The 12,260-nt window shown below is 42.4% G+C and overlaps 1 protein-coding gene across 1 annotated transcript in view; it reads right to left on the bottom strand.

The window, feature by feature from the left end:
* LOC126184487 (uncharacterized) overlaps positions 1-12,260 on the bottom strand; it is a 514,130-nt gene that overhangs the window by 265,612 nt on the left and 236,258 nt on the right. The window contains exon 8 of the mRNA XM_049926880.1: positions 8,590-8,734. Coding sequence (XP_049782837.1) covers positions 8,590-8,734 — 145 coding nt within the window. The remainder of the gene's footprint in view (positions 1-8,589; positions 8,735-12,260) is intronic.

Here is a 12,260-nt window from a genome sequence, read left to right as displayed (position 1 = left end):
CTCCCGAGTGCATCCCGTGAATGGACTTAGGATGCTCTTTAGTCACCTTCTGATTTCTCTGGGCGACTGCTGCCTTTTAGTGAGCGTCGTAGGGCTCGATGGAGAGAAAATCTTACATCAGTGCGTGGAATCCTTAGCTGGCTGAAGGTAATGTGGAGCAGACTAGGCAAATAACAAAGCAAATAAATCCCAATTTTGCTGTGGAAATCTAAGTGTCGTATTACGTCGTGTCTTTTAACCTATTCACTTTGAATCGTACTAATGTTTTATTTTTATGGAGGTTAGTAGCGGAAGTTGCTGGCTGCCAGCTGGAGAGGGTGTATGAACTGTTGATTCCAGTGGTCGGATCTCGGTATATTGCTGAGGATAATTAGACAACTGCTGGCCCTTAATTATTGACTTTGAGGTAGTGAGAAGTTTAACCCTATCACACGGTATAAAGTGAGGCTGGTGGCCTTTATTTTTAGTGTGGAAATGCAGAGAATTGATCTAAGACCGCCAATAAACTCTTCCGAATAAAGTGGCGGAGCAATACCTCGCATAATTTGTTCCGCACAGCGGACATCACAAAAAGTGCTTGTATTCCGCCCGCAGACGCGATTGGGTTTTCGCGCAAATCCATGCAAGCTCCTAGAACAGATGAAAGAAACGTTTCAACAGCTAAGTTTTAGCTCGACGTTCTTTGTACTTAAGTTTTCTTCACAAGGTAACCCAAATGTTCACGATCAAATTTATACACACAATAGGACGACCCTAAACCCAGTATCTTGAGGTAAGGAAGCAATGGTCGGAAACGAACATTTTGGATTGTGTGAGAGTAGGCGGAATGACTATGTCTGGGTGCAAAGTGCGCTGTTGCCCGCTCTCCCCCCTTAAGACGTCGTCGATGATTTCATGCGCTGTTGTCAGATTTCTGCTAATAGGCCAATTACCCTATATATGAAATGGATGGAAATTCAAATTTGGGTGCGAAATTCAACAATTCGTGGAAATTTTCAAAAAAAAAGCCCAAATGTGCTAGTAGGTTTTATCCCACTCTTATGATGTCACTGTGGAAGTAGGGCTGTTGTCTTAGCTATAAATTGATGGGAAATTCAAAAATCAGAGTTGGTGCACTGTCGGGCTGGTGGAAGTAGGTCACTTGCGCTGAGTGTAGAATTCAAGATAGGTGACCTGGAGTACCGACGCATCTAACTACAGGGCTTGTTTAATCATTAGTTTTGAAGGAGTGACAAACTTAACCTTGAGCTGACAACTCTTATTAAAACTATATTATAAGTGTAGTAGTACAGTAAATTGACCGTGGTACACCCATAAATGTTTTTGCTTTATCTTTGTAGCAATAAGTCGCGTAATCTGTCTCATATCGCCATGAATGCATGAATTTTGACTAGAGCTGCGAATGGCACTTGGCTCCGGTTAAGAGATGTAAGGAACATTTCATCCTATTTGCAACTTCTTTATAAATCTTCAATGTGGGCGCAAAACAGATGATTCTGTAGTGTGTTTTAAGATATAAACAGCAATGTCAGTGCAATAGACAGTTGTTTACAATTATATAAGTAGGGCTGTTGTCCTAAGAATAAACTGTGACAGATTAAAATTTTTTAAATGGGATGTTTTCATGCCGGTGGAAGTAGGTCATTTGCGCTAAACACAGAATTCAAGATTCAGGGTGGCTACTGAGTTTTCCCCTGTCCTAAGTATAAATCTGCAGGAAATTCAAAAATCAAATAGGATGCATTGTCATGCTGGTGAAAGTAGGTCACTTCATCTACATCATACTCCACAAGCCACCTAATGGTGTCTGGCGGGGGGTACTTTCGGTACCGTTATCTGGCTCTGAGCACTATGGGACTTAACATCTATGGTCATCAGTCCCCTAGAACTTAGAACCACTTAAACCTAACTAACCTAAGGACATCACACAACACCCAATCACGAGGCAGAGAAAATCCCTGACCCCGCCGGGAATCGAACCCGGGAACCCGGGCGTGGGAAGCGAGAACGCTACCGCACGACCACGAGCTGCGGACCGGTACCGTTATCTGATTCCTCAAACCTTGTTCCACTCGCGAATAGTGCATGGGAAGAGTGATTGTCGGTAAGACTCTGTATTGGCTCTAATTTCTCGAATTTTCTCCTCGTGGTCAAAACGCGAGATATATGTGGCGGGAAATAATATGTTGTCCGACTCCTCCTGAAAAGTGCTGTCCCGAAATTTCCGTAGTAAATCTCTCAGTGATGCACAACTACTCTCTTGTAACGTCTGCCAGTGAAGTTTGTTTAGGATCTCCTTAACGCTCTCTCGCCAGCTAAACGATCCCGTGATGAAACGCACCGCTCTTCGTTGGATCTTCTCTATCTCCTCTATCAGTCCCACCTGATAGGGATACCAGATAGATGGACAATACTCAAGAACCGGGCGAAAAAACGCCTCATAAGCCACTTCTTTCGAGGATGAATTACATGTCCTTAAGATTCTTCCGATGAATCTGAGTCTGGTATCTGCTTTTTCCCACTAACTGGTTTATGTGGTCATTCCACTTAAGGTCGCTCTGGATAGTTACGCCTAGATATTTTACGGCAAACGCTGTCTCCAGCTATTCGTCATCAATAGTGTAGCTGTACAGTAGTGGATTTCTTTTCCTATGTAGGCGCAATATGTTATATTTACTTACGGTCAGGATCAACTGCCAGAGCCTGCACCATTCATCAGTTCTCTGCAGGTCGTTCAGCTGATTCTTAATATATTTTGGCGTTTCTACTTTAGTATAGACAACTGCATCATCAGCGAATAGCCTTAAGGAGCATCCGACACTTTCTACCAGATATTACCTTTACATCTGTCGATTTTGTTCTGTTAAGAGCGACGTGTTGAGTTCTATCTGCAAGGAAGTCTTGAATCTAATCGCAAGTCTGCTCCGATACTCCGTAAGCTCGTATTTTTTTCATTAAACGGCAATGCGGGACGGTGTCAAATGCCTCACTGAAATCAAGGAATACGACATCAACCTGAGCGCAGCTGTCCACTGCGCTGTGGATATCATGGGGGAACAGAGCGAGCTGAGATTCGCACGATCTCTGTTTGTGAAACCCATATTGATTTTCATAGAGGAGATGTTCATTTTCCAAAAACGTCATAATTCTTGAGCATGAAACATGTTCCATAATTCTACAACAGATTGATGTCAACGATATAGGTCTATAAATGCGTTTCTTAATAACGGGAATGACCTGCGCTTTTCTCCAGTCGTTAGGTACCCTTCGTCGCTCAAATGATCTAAGGTAAATTACTGCTAGAAGGGGAGCAAGTTCTTTCGCGTTATCTGTATAGAATCTTATAGGTATCTGATCTGACCCTGACGCCTTTCCACTACTAAGCGATTGTAGCTGCTTTTCTGTTCCGCGATCGGTTATCTCAATATCTGCCATTTCGACGTTCGTACGACGATTGAGATGAGGAACAATGTTGACCGAATTCAGTATTTCGGCATTCTCTCTGTTATCTTCCGTTTCGATGCCGGTGTGGTCGCTGAGAGAACGAAATGATGTTTTGACCCACTTATTGATTTTACATACGACCCAAATCTGTTAGGGTTTTTACTCAGGTCAGTTGACAACGTCTTACTTTCAAAATCATTGAACGCTTCTCTCATTGCTCTCTTCACGCTCATTTTCGCTTCGTTCAGCTTCTGTTTGTCAGCTAGGTTTTTAATTCTCTTGAATCTGAGATGAAGTGCTCTTTCTATGCGTAGCGCTTTTCTAAGACGACTATTAAACCATGGTGGATCTTTCCCATCCCTTAAAACAGTACTCGGGACATACTTGTCTAGGGCATATTGAACATATTGAACGATGCCTACGAATTTTTCTCATTTGTTCTCCACATCTTCGTCCTGACCACCGAATATTTTATGCTGACTACTGAGATATTCTGAAATTTGTATACTGTCACCCTTGCTGAGCAAATATACCTTCCTATCTTTCTTACCATTCCTTGTAGGACCCGTCGTCGTAGATGCTGTCACAGCTTTATGATCACTGATACCTTCCTCTTCGTTAACTGATTCGATAAGTTCAGTTCTGTTTGTTGCCTGGAGGTCTAAGACGTTACCCTCACAAGTTGGTTCTCTGACTATCTTCTCAAGGTAATTTTCGGACAAGATATCCAGAACAATGCCACATGAATCCCTGTCTCTGGCACCAGTTTTGATGGCATAACGCTCCCAATCTATACCTGGCAAATTGAAGTCACCCCCTATGACAACGGCATGATCACGAAAATTACTAATGATATTCTGCAAGTTCTGTCTGAAGCGCTCTACAACTACAAATCCTGATCCAGGTGGTCTATAGAAGCATCTGATCACCTTTTTTGACCGTTCTTTGATACCCAGTTTCACCCAAATTAATTCAGATTCGGAATCCGTGATAACCTAGCTAGATTTTATCGAATTTTTACTGTTATAAACAAGTCGCCGCCATTGGCGACTAACCTATCCTTACGATAAACATTCCAATCTTAACTTAGGATTTCGTTGTCATTGACGTCTGGTTTCACCATCTTTCTGTTCCCAATATTATCTGTGTATTATAACCTTCAGTAAGCGATACTAATTCTGGAACCTTCCTTGGATGCTCCTGCAGTTTATTAAAATCATATTAATCTTTTCTATCTCTGATCTGCGAGGACCAAGATTCTCTGAGGTCACTGTGACTTATTTAACAGGCAAATCGTCTTTGATCCCAAGGGAGGGGCTCTCTAACCTAAAAAAGCCCCATGTGCACGCCACACGTACTCCGCTACCCTAGTTGTCGCTTCCTGCGTGTAGTGCACGCCTGACCTATTAAGGGTACCCCTGCAATTCTATACCCGATAGCGGAGGTTCGAGAAATTCGCATCCGATATCGTCACAGAGTCGTCTGAGCCTCTGGTTTAGACCTTCTACTCTACTCCAGACCAGATGACAGCGATCAACCCTGGAAACGATGCTACAAATAGACAGCTTAGCCTGCACCCCGCGTGGGTTTCTAGTTGCCTTCATCAAATCAGCCAGCCGCCGGAAGGAGCCGAGGATGGCCTCAGAACCCATAGATGCAGCGGGTTGCTCCCAGTGCGGCCGTTAGCCGCCGACAGGGCCTCCTCCACATCACGGATGAGACCTCCCGGCAAAGATACCGAATGCACACTGGAATTCTTTCCCGCGTTGCCTGCTATCTCCCTGAGAGGCTCCATGTCCCGCCTAACATTGGAGCTCCCAATGACAAGCATTCCCACCCTCTGTATTTGTCCGGACTGGACAGGAAAATACACTGAAGCGCCAAAGAAACTGGTATAGGCGTGCTGTTGTTAGTACATCCTTCTAACCAGAAGGTGTTTCCTATAGAGACCAGAAGGTGTTTCCTATAGAGCCCGAGCTTTGTTTGTTGATGATATGCCTGCATTTCTCCGATACCAACGAACAAGCCACTATCTACGATAATAAATGGGTCAGCCTGCCCAAGAAAGTTTTTGACAATAGCCGTTGTCTCGCAAGGTTCTGAAGGGAATGTTTTTTTTAATACTTTTCATTCCCGCACCTGAAGGGTGGTGGGCGGACCACTAGAGAGCGTCTGGCTCTATTTGGCCTTAGCTTAACAATTTTACTGGTTTCATGTTTCTTTATTGACAATGTTCTTACAGCTATATCTTACATCTAATTACTTCAATTTATTTCCTTTTTTAGCATTTACAGTTCTTATTATACGTTTTGCAAATATTTCAAACCACATCCACTAGGACCTTGCCTCATACGGCGGTGCGGGTTTCCCGCATCGTTCCTCTACGCTCTGTATGGGACTTCATCATCACTACAATTCTTGGTATTCCTTTTGTATACTGTTTCCATCTTTAGTGCAGTTATGATATTTGAACATGGGTACACATTGCTGCTATGTGTTAGAACTTTCTGGAATATGAATAATTGTGCTATAAGATTGAGAATGAAAATAGGAATTTAGATAAAATTATAGATGATACACAGTTTCTGAGGTTAGAAATACCTCGATGGTTAACAAGGGGAAATATTTATGTTGTAGGCACAGGCTTAGGTCGTATATACACTCCTGGAAATGGAAAAAAGAACACATTGACACCGGTGTGTCAGACCCACCATACTTGCTCCGGACACTGCAAGAGGGCTGTACAAGCAATGATCACACGCACGGCACAGCGGACACACCAGGAACCGCGGTGTTGGCCGTCGAATGGCGCTAGCTGCGCAGCATTTGTGCACCGCCACCGTCAGTGTCAGCCAGTTTGCCGTGGCATACGGAGCTCCATCGCAGTCTTTAACACTGGTAGCATGCCGCGACAGCGTGGACGTGAACCGTATGTGCAGTTGACGGACTTTGAGCGAGGGCGTATAGTGGGCATGCGGGAGGCCGGGTGGACGTACCGCCGAATTGCTCAACACGTGGGGCGTGAGGTCTCCACAGTACATCGATGTTGTCGCCAGTGGTCGGCGGAAGGTGCACGTGCCCGTCGACCTGGGACCGGACCGCAGCGACGCACGGATGCACGCCAAGACCGTAGGATCCTACGCAGTCCCCTGCGTAGGGGACCGCACCGCCACTTCCCAGCAAATTAGGGACACTGTTGCTCCTGGGGTATCGGCGAGGACCATTCGCAACCGTCTCCATGAAGCTGGGCTACGGTCCCGCACACCGTTAGACCGTCTTCCGCTCACGCCCCAACATCGTGCAGCCCGCCTCCAGTGGTGTCGCAACAGGCGTGAATGGAGGGACGAATGGAGACGTGTCGTCTTCAGCGATGAGAGTCGCTTCTGCCTTGGTGCCAATGATGGTCGTATGCGTGTTTGGCGCCGTGCAGGTGAGCGCCACAATCAGGACTGCATGCGACCGAGGCACACAGGGCCAACACCCGGCATCATGGTGTGGGGAGCGATCTCCTACACTGGCCGTACACCACTGGTGATCGTCGAGGGGACGATGAATAGTGCACACTACATCCAAACCGTCATCGAACCCATCGTTCTACCATTCCTAGACCGGCAAGGGAACTTGCTGTTCCAACAGGACAATGCACGTCCGCATGTATCCCGTGCCACCCAACGTGCTCTAGAAGGTGTAAGTCAACTACCCTGGCCAGCAAGATCTCCGGATCTGTCCCCCATAGAGCATGTTTGGGACTGGATGAAGCGTCGTCTCACGCGGTCTGCACGTCCAGCACGAATGCTGGTCCAACTGAGGCGCCAGGTGGAAATGGCATGGCAAGCCGTTCCACAGGACTACATCCAGCGTCTCTACGATCGTCTCCATGGGAGAATAGCAGCCTGCATTGCTGCGAAAGGTGGATATACACTGTACTAGTGCCGACATTGTGCATGCTCTGTTGCCTGTGTCTATGTGCCTGTGGTTCTGTCAGTGTGATCATGTGATGAATCTGACCCCAGGAATGTGTCAATAAAGTTTCCCCTTCCTGGGACAATGAATTCACGGTGTTCTTATTTCAATTTCCAGGAGTGTACATCTTTGGTTATGAAGAAGTGAATGACCAGCTTGGTGTCAGTCATGGCCTATGGCTGTGCAATATTTAGATTGTATAGGTGTGTGGGAGTTCACATTGGGTCGGAATAAGGATCCAGTGCCAGAAGGTGCAGTGGAATTGTTGTTTCCTGTGCCATTAGTACTATCTGTGCCGAGAGTTCGTGGTTGTGTATTGTGTCTGGGTGTGTTGTTAGTATGTTGTGTATGATTGTTCGGAAAGTGTGTATTTGAACTTCGGTTTGTTTTTAAGTCTAGGTCTGTTTGTGAATAGCTGTGTGAGGTCAGGGCGACTTGTTAGTGCGCGGAGAACGGTGAGTCTCGTCGGCAGGGGTATGACTTTTGCTTCGTCATACGCTTCTTGTCTGGGGGTTATGCGCGGGAGTCTCAGTATGCTTCGTAGTATGCGTCTTTCTGTCTGATATAGTCTTTCTGCTTTTGTTTGCGACATACAGGCTAGGGGGGCCGCCGCATACTCGAAGAGGGGACGTACAAATGTTTTGTGTGAATTGCTGTTTTGTCGTTGCAGCCATGGAATTTTCCCTGAACTCGTCTTATTAGGGACTGGCGTTGCCTTGCTTTGTTCAGTGTTTCTTTGACGTGTTCGTCCAGGTTTAGGTGAAACGGTGAGCCTTTATATAGAATCCATATATGAGATGTGAGCCAAACAGCTTTAAGATGTTTTGCTAATTTAGTGATGCCAGCGAGTGATGTCTCAAGTAAAAATTAAATTGTACTTTTTAGAATGAATACGAGATTGGAATGAAGACACATTACACCATTTTCGACAGAATTACTTAGTAAAACAACTAATCTCAAAAGTACAGATATGCTACAAACATCTAATCAAGTGATGTGGAACTGTATCTTAAAATGCTGGATTATTATGTGAAAGGGCAGAAAAGAAATGTCGGAATCATCAGAATCTGAAAGCGATGAATGAGTGCCGATCCGCCATGTTTATAGAAACAAGTGCGAGGGTGGAGGTATGCAAAGCTTATCACAAGGAAAAGAGGATATACAGAATGAGTAAGTATTTACTTATGCTGCACTGCTTCTCGGCGTAGACGGCATCCCTCTTGATGAGCAGCGGAGCATTGTTGAGTGACAGGGAGTCGTCGCCACTCAGGTAGCACCGCTTCTCGTTCTTGGCGTACGTGAAAGACCGACATGTAAAGCCCCGCGCCTGAAAAACACACCACCAAACTTCTTTATCTCTACAATCGATAGTGTTTGTGAACAATTCTCATATGCCCTGCAGTAGAATGGTTACAGAGCTTCCAGCACACAGTTCAAGTAGCTGATGCCGTGCTGACGTGCAGCAGTCACCGAAAAATCAAAGATATCTGTGGCAGGAAATTCAAAAGTACCAAGTTAGTTGGAAATTTAAGAAATGCAGGATGGCAGTGTGGGGAAATTAAAAAATGAAAAGTGGCGGAATTATACCAGTTCTGCTAAGTTTAAAATGATGAGAAAATAAGAAACCAAGATGGCGGAATTGGTCTAGCTGTGTTTTGTAATCCCTCTGACATTACAATTCAAAATTCTGCCACGTCCAAAAGTATCCGAATGATCTGAATCTGAACGACCTGATAAGTATCCAAATTACACAAACTTTTTGTTAAATGGCATCACTTTCAAAAGTAGCCAAACGTTTAGTGCCATGTTCGAAAGTATCTGAACGACTAGAACTTTTTACACCACGTTAGAAAGTACTGTACCCAAACAACCTCTATTACTTATAAAAGAAAATACGTGAACACATGTGCACCCCCCCCGCCCCCCTCCCCCCACACAATATATGTTGTAACCCTGTAATCCATCTCTCGCTTTCTTTTATAGATCAGTAAAACAAGGCTTATGGTAAATACTGCACTAACTCATTATTAAATTCACCTCTGCTTTACTCTCTCATTACTTTCAATGTCATAAGGTACAGAACTTCTAAGTGTGTATGGTGTTAATTCACACAGGTTATCTCGAGTGTTACAAATATTACAAGGTATCAGAATAATGTATTATACGTTTTTTTTTTATTTTTACACAATGAATCACATTTATTGTTATCACAGTTAAATCAGTTAAAAATCACATTCAATATTTCTACCTTTTCACAAAATAAATCAGTTACAAAATACATGTAATCTTGTTACATTTTCAGCTATACATTGAAATCAGTTACAAAGAGATTTTATATTTTCACATATACACAATATAAAATTAGTCATCATGTTGATCATCATCACCATAATTTTTCATGTGATAGTGACCCCAAGTTAAGGTATTCAGTTTATCTGGCAGTACATACAAAACATTCATCATCTTGTGCTGACAAACCCAACTTGTGCTGTTTGGCAGTAGAAACTATATGGCACTTGGACTGAATACTGTGCAGCTGTTTTAACTTCAGAATTCAACATACATTGCGGTAATCATCGATGGTTAACTCTGTAACACCAAGTATGTTTGACATCCTTTTCTTTGTGCATTATACTTCCTGATTCAGTCTCGAGTGCTCACATTTTAGCTTGTAGACTGACAAATTGAGTATCAGGTTCACCATTCAATCCTTCCTTCATTAATCGAATCTTCTTTTTATTTACAAGTAGACTGTTATGTATACCTGTTATTTACAGAGAAATCTACAAAAAAACCTGAAGTATCGAAACATATATGTTCATCGCTCCTGATGTCCCCATCAATATTTGAAGGTTTAAAACGACAAATTAAGCTATCAGTATCTGTGTAACACAGTTTTATGTGCATTGATGGAAGCTTGTTTAGTATATATCCATAATGAACGGATTTGTACTGCTTATGGCTTATTAAACACTATAGTAATTCTATTTAAATCAATAGCAACTAAATTTTTGTTAAGAATAACACTTCCTTGAAAATTCTGTCTTGCACACAATGCAGCAGGTCGATATCTATCTTCACAAGATGTCGCAAGTTTTATGTCTCTCATCTTTAATACATTTTGCACAGTTTTATCAAACACACTATTATTCTTAAGTTTGAAATTTTTTCTCAGTACCATTGCAACTCAGTATATACCTTGTCATAGTTACAGTGTATGTAATTGGTTATGCTGAATGGTGTACATAAATGTACTTGATCGGAATAGGAACCAGAGTTAATACTACGACTGCAATTAGCAGTTGGTTCTAACATGCATTCTGCATTAGCATAAATAACAAAAGGCAGCTATAGCTCGTTTCTGAACTTGGTTAATTTTATATACGATTTCCTGTCATTAGGAATGGTACTGTTGACTGGCTTAAACTGTGCCCAGACAAGCGAGTGTGTGTAATTTTTCTTTGTAATGACTATAGCATAAAGAGCGCTTACATGTTTCAGTTGAATGCCTATAAGCAGTAATGCTTCTGTGTGCTAGACTAGAAAGGTCTTTCATGAAATAGAAACGGTATGTACCTATATTCACAGACTGCAACTTTAATAGAGCTATCTGTTCTTTGCAGTGGTGCTTTATGGTACAGCTCGAAATTCTGCCTGATCTTTCTCATCTTCTATGTGTATCCACTCATAATCAAAATACCGAATGCCGTAGACATTAACAGGGAGATTTTGTTCTATTTTTTGAACATGTGGACATGCTTCAGGCTCTGTAGGAAACAGGATGTTAGCAACAATACGTAGACACACAGTGTGCATTCCAATTTACAGGATACAAACCAGCTATAATTCATCACTTACACAAGCATTGTCATATGAGTGAACATATATTACTGTGGTTTTATTTGCTATAATTTTTCTTAGTTTTGTGTCTGCACATGCACGGAACCCTTTATTTTCATTAATATTAATATACAGATGAACTATTTCTTTTAATGGACAACTTAAATCTCACTCTTGAAACGTTTACACTTTCTTTAACAGAGTATCGCCAACATTGGTTGAGTATCAATTATTACTGAATTCTGGTGGCGTTAAACTAACATTTTTTTGTTTTTTGGGACATTCCTTTTACTTCACCTAACTTCAGCAAGAGAATGTTGCAGACTAGTGAAAAATTTATTGTATGTGACTGGTAAATTGACACACTCTTTCTCTCAAAGACGAAAAAATAGGCAATCGAAAAGTGTCGAGGATCTTCAAACTCAGCGTGATTAACTACCACAGCAGTACATATTCGATTTTTAAATGTGAATCTAGCAGAAACCGATTATCGATTATTAATTGGAATTAATTTAATGCAATTAGGAGACGGTTTCCCCATTATTTCAAACAACAGCCAAAATGGAGAGAACATTCAAAATTATTTAACTTACACTGAAATATTACCCAGTATTTGTGCGAACATGTCACTAACACAACTTCAGTTTTCTTTCATTATTTTTGCAAGATACTTCAGTAATACAATAATACTGCTAGGGGACACCACAATTGGAAAGAGAACCAAAAGCCACTTCCGTCAAGAAGGCCTAAATAATTCTTTGAACAACATTTAACGACTGTCAGTTGTCATTTATCGTGAGTGCATTTGCCCAAGAATAGTAGCTGATTTATACAGGGTGTTACAAAAAGGCCAAACTTTCAGGAACCATTCCTCACACACAAATAAAGAAAAGATGTTATGTGGACATGTGTCCGGAAACGCTTAATTTCCATGTTAGAGCTCATTTTAGTTTCGTCAGTATGTACTGTACTTGCTCGATTCACCGCCAGTTGGCCCAATTGAAGGAAGGTAA

This window comes from Schistocerca cancellata, chromosome 4 (genome assembly GCF_023864275.1).
Source record: "Schistocerca cancellata isolate TAMUIC-IGC-003103 chromosome 4, iqSchCanc2.1, whole genome shotgun sequence".
In the NCBI taxonomy this organism is placed as follows: Eukaryota; Metazoa; Arthropoda; class Insecta; order Orthoptera; family Acrididae; genus Schistocerca; species Schistocerca cancellata.
The sequence above is the reverse complement of the archived record's forward strand: the minus strand, read 5'-3'. Positions and strand labels throughout refer to the sequence as shown.